Raw genomic sequence first — 15,966 nt, 5'->3', positions numbered from 1 at the left:
TACCACGCTCACCTATAAATAACATTGATGGTTCATTTCTCTACCTTTAATTCATTCTGGATAAATTTTGAGTTAACTGTTTTATAATATTATACATGCTCTACTTGTTTGTGTGATTTTCCCCCATAAGCTGAAAACTACAAGATTCTTCTATTGTAACTTCTTACAAAAGTAGTCCTATGTATCTATGGTTCACCTTCTTCAGCCAAATGCTTTCAAATATTCAAGGACTCAGACTACCTAAAGGCTTTTTACAGATTACACTTAAATAAAAAAAAATGTGTTATTAACAGTGTTATATTAACTTCAGGTGTACAATGTAATGATTCAACAATTCTATACATTTCTCAGTGCTCATCACAGTAAGTATACTCTTAATCCCCTTGATCTAGTTTACCCATCCCCCTACTCACTTTCCCTCTGGCAACTGGTAATTTGCTGTGTTTCAGTATTTTTTTTTTTTAACTCATTTGTTTCTCAAATTCCACATGAGTGAAATCATATGGTATTTGTCTTTCTCTGACTGACTTATTTCACTTAGCATTATCCCCCCTGGTCCATCCATGTTGCAAATGGCAAGATGCCATTCTTTTTTATGGCTCAGTAACAGTCTATCACACACACACACACACACACACACACACACACACACACACACACAATCCACATCTTTATCCATTCATCTATGGATGGGCATTTGGCTTGTTTCTGTGTCTTGTCTCTTGTAAATAATGCCGCAATAACATAGGGGTGCATATATCTTTTCAAATCAGTGTTTTCATTTTCTTTGAGTAAATACCCAGGAGTGGAATTACTAGATCATATGACAATTCTATTTTGTTTATCATTTCCCACAATGGTTGCACCAATTTGCATTCCCACCAATTTGCATTTGCATACAAGAATTCTTTTTTCTCCACATCTTCATCAACATTTATTTCAGATAACACAGTTTTATACAATTCTTTTCAGTTTCAAATTCAAAATGCTATCCTTATATTTCACATATTCTTTCTCCTAACTGAAAGATTTTGGGGAGTCTTCTGAAACTTGTGTGATTTCTTAAATTTTTTTTTTATTTGCCAAGAATTAATTTTCATTTCAAAGCAATGGAAATAAGGATTACCTCAAGCTCTTAATTTGTCCCTTTGCAGAATTTATTGAACAATGAATATTACTTTTCTGAGGTAGATTTCATGGAAATCTACAAATTATTTTAAGGTACAGTGTTGGTGAACATGCTTTTACATGATTTCACATTTGAAAAAGTGCTTTTTAAAAAATTAGCATTGATTTCCATTAATAGGATATCACATAATAAAAACCACAGATAAAAAAACAATCCTAATAAAATGATAAAAGTCATGGTGAAATTGACCAGATATGTATGGGTCAGTTTTCTTATTTATGTTTCCTCAAAACTTAAGAAAATTTCTTTCATAAAAATTTCATGCTCAAAAAGATGAAAGCCAGAATGCCATTGCAAATAAGGAGGAAAGTCGTCATAGTTTAAAACGCCTTGAGTTAACAACTGCATAACATATGTCTTAAAAAATTCTTTTAGTAATCATTGCTCACAAAAAATCTGCAATGTATTTTACATAACTAAGAAAATCTCTGACATCTCAGCAGGGTCACTCCAACGGTTGGTCCTAATACATGCAAAGTAAAGCAAATAAGATGTACCTATGTGCTTGTCTGAAGAGAGTGGCTGCCATTTAAATTCATATCATACTCCCCTTGCAGATAAAATATATTTTTGCACTGTGTGATTTAGTGACATCCAAGGGACCACTGAATTCTCTAATGATGTTCTGATTTTCTTAACAATGAACACCAATGAACTTTCCCCTAGGCAAACCAGATGGAAACTAAATTGTTTCTGCAAAATGAACAATTTGTGAAATCTTGGCAAATGGCATTCCAAATACACTTAGAGATGATCCTGACTTCCTCTGTAACTCTGCCACAACATGCAATGCATTTAAGGCCTACATGAGGAATACACTAATTAGCTGCATAACCTTTAAGCAGAAATGAATGAGAACAGAAGATCACCACTGAAGAGATAGAAGTCAAAAACTCTTGGGGGGGGGGGGGGTGGAAGAAGTAATATGCAGATGAGACAGCTTCACTAAGAAACTGAGATTAATGCAGATGTCGTCAGGGGTGTTCAGTTATGGCCTTTGAATTGTTCACTTCAACCTGTTTTCTGAAGGAGGTAACTAAAGTTAAGTAAACTTCACACTGCTTCAAGTCAGATATAGTCATGATGAAAAGTTCAAATTCCTAGTCTATATACACTGCTCCACAGAATGTCATCCATGTCCAAAAACTGAAGGGACTATGCATGAGAAAGATTGTTTCTTTTACTCACAATCTGAGTAGGTGGTTTTCACAGTGACCCTATGAAACTACCAAGTAGTTATGACATAAGCTTGTAGCACAAAAACTTCATCTCAAGTAAAGGGTTTCTTACAAATCCCACAGCATTCCATCTATAGAGGGTTATTCCTCCCCTGGAAAGGACTAAAATGGCCATAGTCACAATTGACTTTTATACCTATTCAGAAATTCAAATATTCCACCTCTTCAAGAAATGAAGGGTTCTTTTGCATTTTTACAAGACCCAGCTCCTTGATGTCTAAAAAAGGTAATAATGAAGCAAAGAAGTAGGGGAAACTTTAAAAATGTTAGTCTGTTATTAAACTAGCAAGAAAAATAATGTTAATACCTTTCATTTACAGATTACTATTTCAAAGCCCTTTTATATCTTTGATCTCATTTTATTCTTACCATTCAACAAAGGTAGTTGAGTTATTATACATAAATCTAGTTATAATTTCTCTTCAAACATCGAACTAGAGAAATTCCCGATGTTATTCATGTACCAATTTTAAAGCCTACTCAGTCCTCCCAATTTGTGATTGTTTTCACTTTGCCTTTCTACGTTTTTACCCTGTCAAGTTATTTCCCAATGATCTTTATTCATTGTCTTTGGCATACCTACTCTCCCAGAAAGCCTTGATCCCCAAAAATCCTACTTCCATTCTTTGCTTTTAATAAGAAATCCAAATGATATCTTAACTCTAAAGAAAATTTATCAGCCAGGAGCTAGACATAGCTTTTCTTCCCCCCATCACTAGGGCATATAACAGAGCCTTTCCTTTTTCCCCCCTCTCAGTCTTGACCAACTAATTCCAAGCTTTTCCTACTACAGCACAAAAACTAAGAATTGCTGTTTTTCTCTGTCCTATGCCCTTTCTACAGTAAGGCACACTCTCTCTTGATCTGACCCTTTATACTGCCCCTTAGCTGTATGGCAGACACCATGTTAGTCAATACTGACCAAAACACTGGGCTTATTTAATGAAAGAGGCAGACAGGTAAACAGACATGTAGAGTATAATATTACAAGTGCTATACTGAGAGTTTGAAAATTGTCATGGAAGCACAAAAATGGAAGAAGGGCCAAACTCTTAGGGAAAGACTCAAAGAGGTAACCGTTGAGAAATAAGTAGGAATCCAGTAAAAAACAAGGGGAGGGAGGTTATACCAGGCACAGGAAGCAGCATGTTCAAACACTGAGGGCACAGAACATGGGGCAATCAGGAACATTCAAATATAGTTCTTGTTCTGTTTCTTGGATACTGCTTTGTACAATACTTTTACAATTTTCCTTTTTAAGTCCATGGCCTTTATCTTCCACACGAGCATGATACGCAGAGATGCCCTTTGTACTTTCAAACATCTTTTCAAGTGAGAGACCACCATCTCCAGGAGTCTAAAAGGCAGTTGTGTTTCACCTGGATTCTTGCATTTCTACCATCTTAATTCTCTTTGCTTGTTAAGACTCCCAGAGCCAGGCACATTCACAAAGCTGGTCTTTTCCAGCTTTTGTCTTTCCCACTACACATTCACACCCACATCTCACCCATGTTTTCCCTTTCCAAGGATCCACTCCTCCACTCTATGTGGTATTCTTCCTTCATTGATGAGTATCAACACCTTGCCCCCAACCAATCCCTTCTGGAGTGTTAACTTCCCTCTTGCTTTATTGTAAAATTGATAGTATTTTCCTTTCAGTCAACAATAGTTTCCTTCATCTCCCTAAAATTACCCGACAGCAACTTTTAGCAACTAAACTCCCCATGCTACCTTATCCTGATCTATGACTTTTTATCTTCAGGTTATTTTTTTCTCATGTGATTTGTTGACACACATGTAAAGGACATCTCTAGCTGTTCAACCACCACCAGAATGCATCTCAGTTCTGGATTAAAAGCAACTTAGAAGCCAGGTGCCCATGTTCTTCTCAATGGCTTTCTAGTTCACACTTTCCTATTTCCCTATTTTAATGCCAAATCTCCCTGCTGCCGTTAATGGAACTTCAACGTATCGTAGAATCTTTCCCCCCAAAGAGATTGCCATAGCCTCTATCTCCTGTTTCAATCCTGAAGAAAACCAGCAGTCTTAGCTTTGGCTTGCTCAGGTAAATCACCACAGTACTTCGTGCTTTTCCTTCTGACACAGTCTACAAAAATATATCCATCTTCTCTGTCATCTGAGGTTCAAATCAAATTCTTTATTTCTGTAGATTTGAATTACTGCAAATACGTCTCCTGGGTTCTTCCCGGTTGAACTAATAATTAAGGTCCCACCCCCATAGTCCCTTGCCAAGCAGCAGGTCTCATCCCTTATGAAGTGAGTCTACATAAAAGTTTCAAAATCCTCCCACTGCTTTTCTCACCATTCCCGAGTTGTTCGATTTTCTTTATCGTCTCTCTTCCTTCTGCCCTCTAATAGAAGATGAAATAAACATTTTTTTTTACTCTCTTCCTCAATTTTTTCCCTCTTTTCTATTTCTTTCTCTACTTTTTCCCCACTGCCTTGCCACCCCAACCCCTATTCATCAGCTTTTCTTCCCCGTCTTCTCTTTTCTTCAAGTCTCCCATTTGCTAAGAACAGACCCACGACCAGCTAGCTGAAGCTGGGTTGGCCCCTCTGACCTCCCTAACCTTGCGTTTAAGTAGCTTTTCTCCCGTCACCAGCTTCTGTGTGACTCGCCTGTCTCTACCACGCTCTTTTTATCACCTTCCTTTTGGTTCTCTCTGATTTTGTGTTCCCCCGGACTCACATGAAGATCTTCTGTAATCCTCAAAGACAGAGCAAGCGCTACTTACCTAGTTCAACAGCAAGGGAAGAATTTGCTTAGAGCGCCCCCTAGAGCTGTCTAGTGGCACAACCTGGGTCTGCTCAGCATTCACCATCTCGTCTTTTACCCAGCCCCCTATGAGGAGGAAAAGGAAAACCTTCCTGGGCCAATGATGTTTCCTAATTGTGTGCCACTACCATTCTCTCCAGACTTCCTTTTGGTCACCATCATCCTGGAACTAAAAAGGGAAAAGTATTCTTTGGATAAAAACAGCTCCCTGGCTACTGAGCTTTCTCTGTCAAGACTATTATCCCATAGTATCCTTTCAAGTTAGTTAGGATGCACAAGTAAACATAACTACAAGTGACAAAAGGTCAGGATACAAAGTCTTTGCAGTTGTTGAGTATAATTAGTAAAACTTTAATGCTGCTTTATCAGTATAAGCCTACGTAGAAATCATCCAAATGCCTGTCTCTGCCACAAGAGATAACACTCTTCTCAAGGTGAAAAGTGTTCAACAATGCCTTCCAATGATTACCTGGCATTGTTTTCTGGTGGTTTTTTGTTTGTTTTGTTTTAATGAATGTTTCAGGATCAATGGCCCACCTTCCACATAATTTTTCTTTACAATGCTTCCTTTTTTTAAGTGCAGAGGCCATTTTGCATTTTTATTTAGAAATATGTTGCCCATGTTTCAAAATTACTTGCTATCTACATTTCACTATAGAAGATTAAAATATTTGAGTTATGGAAACCAGTATTAAGAATCCACTTTACCCCAGAGCCTCAAAGTCACATTTGGATAAGAAAATAGAATATTAAAAATCAGGCCTGACCCAGAAAAATCAAGAACATGCCATTAACATAGAGAGAACATTAATGGGACAAGGCAATTTGGTAAAGGTTTGTCTTTGGATACCTTCCAAACTGTTTCCCATTATCTCCTTTCTTCACATGTCCTCATACAACTGGTCATTTACCTGGATTCCCACTTATGCCCTCTTCTAAGAGAAACAGCATCCCAAATTATGGACATAATCAGGATCATCCCCATTTTTGCCCATTTCCACTCAGATAAATCTTCCATACCCCAAGAAACTATCCACTAAAATTTAATACCATGATGGATTGTCCTATCATCCACTAGGGGGCAAAATGGTACATCTTATTTTAAAGGACTCCTAGAGATCTAAAGCTTTAGCAAAAGGGTATGAATGGTGGTACTTCAGGCATCACAGCACACTACAGCATGAAGACTCTTTTGACAAGAACATTTCTGGGACTCACTTTCCATTCTATATTCTGTTCACATTCCCCTACCCTCCACTCAAAATTCACGTATAAAATTAACCCCAACAAATTCCTCTACCTTCTCTAGAATGGTTCTTCCTAAAACATGTTTCTATAATGGCAGTTACCATTTTATGTTGAACTTCTGTTTTATGCCTATTGTCCCTGGCCAAGAAGAAGTCTCTAAAGAGCAAGTTTTAGTCAGCCTTTTTTTTTTTTTCCAGTAGCTTGCACCATGACTGACATACTGAAAATGTATGTAAGTGTTCAGTAAACTGAATTAAGTACAAAATTAAGTGTTGCTCATTTTCTGCAAACCACAGAAAGTGGAATGGATTACTAATCCTACTTCTAAGTGGATTCTGACAAACAGCAAGTAGTCTCTGACAGAGTGAAGCATTCGGTAAACAGATATTCATTCTTTGGCTCAATAAATATGTACTAACCATCTTTTATGAGCCAAGCACTATGCATGTAGATAAAAGGACACTATGCAAAGATGAGCAAATTCATGGGTGTGAGGTACAATGCAATCATCACACAAATACATGATTGCTGTCCGTGATTACAGTTACTGTGCATGATTATAATGCATGACTATTATAATCAATATTTCAAAGAAGAGTATTGGAGGGCTACTAAGGAATGTATGAGAAGAGCCTTATTTAGTCTGGCAAGTCAGGGAAGGCTTCTCTAAGTAAACATAGAAGTGAGGTCTGACAGATGAGTAAAAGTTAAACAAAAGGGAGAACAAGAGGACAGAATGTGTCAAGGGTATGTGATGGTTCTGAGTATACAGTTAACATGACGTGTTTGATCCTAAGGAGATGACTGATGTGGCTGGAGCACAGAGGGGCCAAGGGCCAGGAGAGGAGGCTGAAGAGTAAGCAGGAGCCAGACCCCATATTATAAACGATGGTAAAGGTGTGGGTCTTTATCCCTAGAGAGACAGGATACCTACCTGAGGATTTTGAGATTTGTTACTTAAAAGGTGATTCTCCCCACTGTATTTCAGGAGTAAATTTAGAGAGATCCACTAAGACTTCTAGAATAATCTAGATGACCAATTATTGGATTAGAATGATGAATATTCTAATATCAGAATATGAGATTTATTGGGTAAGGATGAAAACAAGTGAACCCACTTAAGAAATTTCTAACAGATAAAATCTGAACTCTGAAGTAGTTAGTGGTCAATGGTAATGTCCAGTTTTCTGGCTTGAGCAACTAGTTGGAGGCTGATAGCATACTGAAATAGAGTGGACTGGTATTGTGAAACAAGATTGTGAGTTCAGTTTTTGGAATTTGAGTCAGAGATGGCTGTGAAATGTTCTAATGTGGAAATGACAAGTAGGTAGTGGGATATAGGAGTCTGGAGTTCAGACAAAGTATCTAAAGTGAAGATACAAACTTGGCACGTGGCAATCACTTCCGCATTGTTATTAAAGCTATAGACAGGGATAGTATATGCATAATTCCTTTTATCATACCTCACTTTACTGAACTTTTTACAAATTGAAGGTATGTGAAACAAGTCTATCACTGCCATTTTTCCAACAGCATCCGCTCACTTCATGTCTCTGTCACATTTTGGTAATTCTTGCACTATTTCAAACTTTTTCATTGTATTTGTGATGGTGATCTCCGAACACTCAGGTGTTAGCATTTTTTTTTAGGAAGAATTAAGGTATGTACATTTTTTAGACATAATTCTACTGTACACTCAATAGACTGCAGTATAGTATAAACTTCTATACGCACTAGAAACCAAAAAATTCATTTGACTCACTTGATTGTGATATTTGCTTTATTGTGGCGGTCTGCAACCAAACTCGCAAGATCGCCGGGTATGCCTCTATTAGTTTATGAAGAAAAGAAATGGGTTAGGATTAAAGCTTGAGAAAGACCAAGACCAAGATTGAGTGGCCAGAGAGGCAGATAAACAAATCAAGAAATCATTGTATCACAGAATTCAAGGAAGAAAGGGATGTCAAATTCTGCTGAGACTTCAGGTTAAAAAAATATTTATGGTTTACTAAGATGAATGTCATCTGAAACCTTAGCAGTGGCCATTTCAATAAAATGAAGAGCAAAACCAGTGGAACATGAATAAATAGGGACAGTGATTTTCACTGATTCACTCAAGAAGTTTGGTTCAGAAAAGGAACGGAGGGATGTGGCATTATCTAGAGAAGATGGCAGTAAAATAGGATATTTGTTAAAATAGAGTAGTGTTTGCTGTTATATGTGCCAGGCACTCATAACTTTACTATGTTTATATTGCACATTGATTTTGTGTGCTTTATTGTGTCCCTGTGTCTGTGTAGGAGATGTCTAATAAATATCTGTTGAATGAACAAATGGTAATGCCCACATTTACTGCTTTTTTCACTCTTCTGTAGTGTACTTTGCTGTTACTTATTTTTAATAGGCATTTTGATTTTCTACTTTCATCATTCTTATTTTGATCATGTCAGAATACCTATGCTTCTGTTATATCTAATAGGACTACAAGTGTAAAGTGTATCTCCTATTGGCAATACCTATATTAAGAGGAAGTTTTGAAGATTTAAATCATAAAGCAGATATCCGTCTTTAATTGTATGAATTTTACATTTGTAGAAGAGTAACTTGGTTTAAGCGGTTACAGGACTTTTCAAGTGCATCTTTGTGTCTAGAACATTTTTACTCTCTTCTTTACATGGTTCACACTGACTCTTCCTGTTGACCTTTGTATCTCAGCTCAGGCACTGCCTACCCCAGGACATTTACTTTATCACCTCCCCCCATACATACTAGCTCTGATTGAAAGGGGAGAGCTAGACAACTTGTTTTAAAGGTAGATTTGAATGGCAAGCACATTAGTTTTACAAAGAATGTGCATTTGGGGGGGCCAGAGAAATTGATGAGGATTATCAGGGGTAAAAATCTCCAATTACAGTCTTCGCCTCCTTAATTCTGTCACTAGACCCTAGAAAGTTCCAACCTTCTCCTCTTTGCTCCCATAGCATTGGCGCCATCTCTATGGTACAGTTGCACTATATTATTATTCTCCATCTAAGTCTGTCACTCCACTACTTTCAGAACTTTGTAAAGCCCTCTTATTCATCTGAGTGTCCGTGGAGACTGGACTAGAAGAGTCTTATGGTAGAACCTGTTTTTTTAATTAAGAAATGAATAATTAAATGAATCCAGAGTTAATAGGTTATATAGCATCCTCATAAAGTAAGTATTCAAAGACATGACAACTGTCTCATTCACCTGAGCAATTACCGTGTATTTGTGCACTAGGCCAGATTCAGTCTTTTTAGCCTCACTACATCCACTGCATCATTTCATACTGTGACCATCTGGACCATTAGATGTAAATACTGATTTGGCAAATAGTTCAGTGGTATGAGTACAGTTGTGGGAATAAAATGAATTTGAAAGCTACTACCACCCAAAGGATATATTTAAAGCTACTCTTATTAAGATGAGAAACTTGACATTATCCCTTTTATAACTGGAAGATGTCCTAGTATTTTTATAAATGAAGAATATGCAAATCAGCTGATTTTCATTTTGAGATTTTTGGACTGCCATTTTTTATTTGTCAACCTTTAAATAGACTCCCAACCTCAGAGAAAAACCCTTTACTCAGAGAAACTATCACCAATTTGACACACGGAAAAAAATCTTAGGATTAACATAAATAGAATACGCCCTTGTAAAATGTCACAGCATTAAGTCAATTCAGATACCTTTTTAAAACTCATTCAAGAGTACAGCATTTCCAACAAGCTTGTGAACTTAGCTCCATTTGCGAAGGTCACAAAAATGAACCCCCCTTTTCACACATAAAATGATGGACGGTACTAAAGAAGCCATCAAATAAACATTCATTTTAAATCAAGCTTTTTATTTATCCATTGGAAATGACCTTTGTTCTAATATCTATACGTAATGCTTTTCAAAAAGGAAAGGCATTTCTGTAGTTGTCTATTAAATCATTAATTTGTGTTACTCTATTCAGAGGCTGCTTTAAAAAAATAACAGAATTATCAAGCTGCTCAGAACAAAGGTTCTTTCTGATTGTCAGCTCCATATTCTAAAAGAGCAGGTTAATTTCTCTGAATCTCACAGTTGGAACTTTCTTACACTAACTGGCAGTTTCCACCTAGTGATCAAGGCAATTGACTAAAATAAATTATACATAAAGCTGAAATTCCTAATAGTAATAAGGCCCCTTCATGAGATAATCACACCAGCCAAAGCACTCATCTGTCGGCTGCAACTCTATAGGGTTTTGAAATTATCTTATAAAAACTACATTTCCAGAAATGTTTTCATTTCTACTTTTATGAAAGGCCTAACATAGCCATGTCTATGGCACTAGGCACAAAGAAGGAGCTCCAAATATATTCATTAGTTGACTCATTGATGAAACTGGATATACTGTTCATAAACACTAGTGTCCATGCTGTTTACAAAGTGAACGGTTGGTGAGGCGCTCATTTTAAAACCAATCAACAGTTATTTATACTACTTAAGAAGGCACATAATAAAGGCTTATAAAGTATAATCCCTGCTTCTCCGGAGTTTAGGGTGAGGGAAACTCACATATGAAATAAATAGGGGGAAAAAACGTTGCTAGGCACTATGCTGATGGCTATAAAGCAATAGCTAGCAGAAATCTACATAGGCTAGAATAGTAAGGGGGTACTTTGTTAAAGATATAAACTTGGACTAAGACTGAAAGGTCGGGTCGGGATAATTTTGTTAGGCAGAAAGGACTGAAGACATTGCAGATGGATTTCCTGACTATGCAAAAATTTGGTGGTGAAAAGGAATCGCACTCAGAAATATAGTAATTGCTTTGATGAACTGCCCCCCCACACACACACCAATCTTGCACCATCTTTATGGACAAAATATTTATTCCACTGGCTGCCTGGAGTGTTGATGGCTGATGGCCCGTAACTGGGATCCTTCTTCTCAGCATCACCCTCAGCAGAAGAGATCTCTGGTCCAAGATGTGGGGACAGCCCACATCCAATGACTGGTAGATTAAGGACCATAAAAATTTCACCCCTTTTAAGAATTCAGAACCTATCTGAAGAGCTATCCCAGTTCCAGAACTCCCCATAGGATCGGCTGAGGCCTCTGCTAGGACTACATCACAGCCCAACTTTCCTGTCTTGCAGTTCTGCTCCCTGCACTCTCCCATAGGCGCTGATCCAAAGAACACACCACAATAAACCTCCTGCTTGCAAACCTCTGAGTCTGCTTCCCGGAGAACTTGACCTGTAGCAATAGAGGATAACATGGAGACCAATCTGACTGTATTTGATAGAAGACAATCTGCATTTATTCATTCAAGAGGCATATATGGACCTTGACTCTGTGCCAGCCACTATTCTAGGGCTTAGAACATAGCAGTGAGAAAAACATTTTTCTTCTCTTATAGACCTGATATTCTAGTGGGGAAAACCTAAACAAACATAATAGAATTTTAAGTGATATGTGCTAGAATGAAAAAGAAGCAGGGCAAAGGCCAGGTAGTGTGTATGTTTAGGAGCAGATAGGACATTAGATAGGATGACTACATAAAAACTCTAAAGAAGTGACATAGGAGCAAAAAGCTAAACGAATATAATTTAAAAAATGTCCTATACCCTGATTTTGCTAGTAGTTAATGACTGCATGCATTTGCTGAAACTCATTGAACCGTATGCTCAGGGTGAATTTTGTTGTATATTATTTCTAACTCAATAAAACTTTTTTAAAAATTAAAAAAAAGAAAAAACTAATGGGGCAATCCATCATAGTATCTGGGGAAGAATATTGTAGACAGAAGGAACAGCCAAGGTGAAGGCCCTGAGGTAGAAGCGTGCCTGGCATGTCTTGAGAAGAGGAAGATCAAGAGTATAGTAGGAGGTAGGGGATGGACCACATAGGCCTTTTTGTGTAAGGAACACAGATCATTCCAAGCCAAATGGGAAGACGGGGAAGAGCTCTAAGTAGAACTGTCTCATGATCAGATTTCCATTTTAAAAGGATCCCTCTGCCTAGTAGGTGAGAAAGAATCTAAAAAGGAGCAAGAGTGGAAGCAGAGAGGCTATTAGGAGGCCACTGTAGAGGTCTAGGCCAGCAAGGAGAACTTGGGCTTAAGATTATGAATTATTACAGTTTGCCAGGGACTGAGGCTTCTCAGGGTATACAGGACATTTAGGGCTAAAACCAATAGTCTTTTTCAAATCAAGAGGTTGGTCTCCCTACCTGTACTAGAGTGAAGGCCTTTAAGTAGGGAGGTGAGGTCAGATTCAAACTATATTCTGAAGGTGGAACAGATAGTAAAGTAGAAGGTTTAGATAGTTAGGGCAGAGACAAAGTCAGGAAAATGGGTTCAGACCTTTCAAAGATTAGGCTGGCATTAGTACACAGTCTACACTGGACTTTGGAGAGAATAGGACTCATGAGATCTTGCATCAGACTGTTGCAGGAAAAAGATGACAGAAGTGTGTAGAGCTTGATCTCAAACAGAATGGAGGCAGAAGGGATGGAGCTGGTGATAGTGATGGTGACAGTGGCAAATAGCACAGTAGAGATGGAGGGCGTGTTGGAGGTAGAGGTGAGGACAGTAGAGGTCATGTTGATGAGGATGGGGAAAAATTAAGTAAAATTTAAAAATCCAATTTGAGAGACATCGACAAAGAAATGTCAAAATTTGTGGGCTGAAGGACTAAAGGAAAAGAGAAGGAACACTGGTCACTGGGAACCGATTACTTAGTGACCCTGACAGAAAGGGATGTCAGAAAGGAGAACAGCAAGGGGAAGATCTGGTGATAAACTCCATTTAGTGAGACAGCATGAATGTAAAGTGAGAGTGGGATATCTAAGTGGGTGGTCAGTTGGAGTATTAGTTTGTCATTCCAGATGGCGGTCTGATGGTAAAGAAAACTCATTATTTTGAGTCAAAGGACCTTGTTTCAGTTCCACACTGAAATACCTATATAACCGTGTGTAACCTCTGAGTCTCAAACTCTTTATGTGTAAAAGGAACACAACAGTACCTACTTCACAGGGCTGTTGTAGAGAAAACAAGATGGAATTGTCAAGGAGAAGGAGCAGAGATGGAGATTGCAGGATCCCGTTCCTGTAAGCTTTCCAAGAACCACTTCTGCTTCCCATCATTCCACTAAAAGAAAGTTTTTCTAAATGTAGAAAACCTCGGTTTCTCGAACTTTAAAGTGATACATAAAAAGGCTTACTATTAAAGGAGTATATTGCTAACCAACCATCTTTCTTGCAAATTGACATGTGAAAACTGAAATGAGTGGTAGAAGTGTAAGTGTCCATAAACCTCTCACAGCAAGTCTCCTGTGTAAGTGACAAGAGTGGAATAAAACCTTCACATGCTAGAACAAGACCCAAAGAAGAGGAGTGCATCTCCATCTAATCACAGAAGTTCAGTGAAAGACTTCATAGAGGAAAAGAAACTACTTGCTTTCCCACAACTCATACTGACATGAGCCCCCCAGTCTAAGACTCTAAAGTAACCACACGCACTTGCAAAGCAAGCCTCAGATGTAAGCCTTACTTCAGCTGTGGCCAAATAGAAGCCATCTTCAGGAGGGGCTGGCAGAAGCCCAAAGTTCTGCCAGGGATGTCCCTCTGAGGGTGGCTTCGCAGCCTCCCTGAGATGCGTATCCTGCCTCTTCTTGCTGCACGTGAACTTCAGGTCCCCGCCTCATCCACGACATACGAAAAACACATTGCAATCCTATTTGGAAATGTCCTAAATCAATTAATCAACAACCAAACCAGCATGTAACTGGCCCCAATTCTGAAGTCCCAATTCTGAAATTTTGCAACCTGCTGCTTGGATTTGTACAAATATTGGAATAAGGGGGGAAACTTGGATCTCACTTGAAAGGAGTAAAATTGAAATGGAAAAACGTCTACTTGTTGCCTTTCGGCTACAAGGAATTCAGAATTTTTCATTAACAATTCATTCCAGGGGCACCCAGCTGGCTCAGTTGGTAGAGCATGCAACTCTTGATCTCTGGGTTGTGAGTTCAAGACCCACATTGGGTTCAGAGCTTCCTTAAAAATAAATAAAATACAAGAGCTAAATCTTAAAAAATTCAGTCTAATGCAAATACAAGTCCTTTCCCCAAAAATCTAAAGTATTAGACATTATCCTATTTGAAATGTAAAAAGACAAAAATTTAGGTAGGTTGATTCTACTAAAGGAGAGTTAGGCTCTTTTCAAAGCTATCTAATAAAGTTATGAAATTTTGCCAAAAGCGTTGCAGTGCTATTCAGAGTAGAGTTTCTAAAAAAGTCATCTCGGTCTCATTTCCTGAACTGTTGAATTATGGATATATTTTGATGAATGATAAAGTATAGATGAGCTATTTAAAACTGGAATGGGTTACAATCACTCTTCATACCTCAGTGAATGAAAGACCACTGGGTAAACGCCAATGAACCTAAGAGCTTTCACATTCTAATTGTCCTAATCCTCCTCCTGAGGAATTTGCAGTGTATGTGTACAAACCATCTTCACCTTTATTCGAAAAGTTACTTCTCTCTTATTGGTTTTCACAGCAAGAGAAATTGGGTGATATTTGCTTCTCCCTTCGTTACGTGCCGACTGCTGGCAAGCTGACCGTTGTCATTCTGGAGGCAAAGAACCTGAAGAAGATGGACGTGGGCGGCTTATCTGGTAAGACTGTGATGTTTATTGGGTTTTTTAAAATGCCGTTTCATCATGGATACCAAATGCATTGCACACATGCTGCGACTCCCCATTCCTTATTGATCACAGCTTCCTTCCCACGGAGACTGGAAGCAGTCTCAAAATCCATCCCAACACAGTGCTCCAGAAGCCACTCTCAGTTTATTGGAATTGGCATAAAAGACGAAATCTCTTTTCCTGTTTCATAGCCAGAGCAGCAATCATTAGTTCTACATACTGAAAGCTAATTTTTTTTCCTTTTGCTTCTCTCGTAAAAGACAATACCTATGACCATTTTGTGTGTTGTTTTTTTTTAACCAAAATTTACCCATGACATGAAAACAGTGTTTTAACTGAGAGTTCTTTATTAGGTATTGCATAGCCTAACAGTTTTTAGTAACACTGTTTTATTAAAAGGTGCGGCATTTCAAATGTAAGTAAACAAAATCTGTTGGGGGGTGAATCCCCAAGGTAATGCATTTATGTCTACAGTTTATGTTGGGAATGGAGGAGACTTTTAGATTTTAAGTTCTATACAACCCAAACCTAGTTGCCTTCTTTTTTTTAAGTATATTCTTGCTCAAAAGCAAAGTCAACTGAAGGATTTCTACAATTGAATCGGATTTTTTAAAATTTTCTCTTCTGGGTAATTATATTTTCAATTTTATAGTACATTATTAAAGCTTTTATATACCACAAGGTCATCATAAATAGACTGTAGTGTCATTGTTTGTGGCTGTGGAATTAGAACCAACATATTAGTGCTTTCTCTAATAAAAATATTGCAATCTTCAAA

The 15,966-nt window shown here is 37.9% G+C and overlaps 1 protein-coding gene and 1 long non-coding RNA gene across 2 annotated transcripts in view; one reads left to right on the top strand and one right to left on the bottom strand.

The window, feature by feature from the left end:
* Nucleotides 1-15,966, top strand: part of SYT1 (synaptotagmin 1) — an 820,357-nt gene that overhangs the window by 702,289 nt on the left and 102,102 nt on the right. Inside the window, exon 10 of the mRNA XM_045779553.2 lies at nucleotides 15,041-15,158. Coding sequence (XP_045635509.1) covers nucleotides 15,041-15,158 — 118 coding nt within the window. The remainder of the gene's footprint in view (nucleotides 1-15,040; nucleotides 15,159-15,966) is intronic.
* The window catches only part of LOC148108663 (uncharacterized), a 403,649-nt gene that overhangs the window by 332,606 nt on the left and 55,077 nt on the right, over nucleotides 1-15,966 (bottom strand). The gene's annotated exons all lie outside the window — the stretch shown is intronic.

Source organism: Ursus americanus, chromosome 17 (genome assembly GCF_024610735.1).
Source record: "Ursus americanus isolate L20-20 chromosome 17, mUrsAme1.1.p, whole genome shotgun sequence".
Lineage (NCBI taxonomy): Eukaryota > Metazoa > Chordata > Mammalia > Carnivora > Ursidae > Ursus > Ursus americanus.
This window is presented reverse-complemented; position numbering and strand designations above follow the sequence as displayed.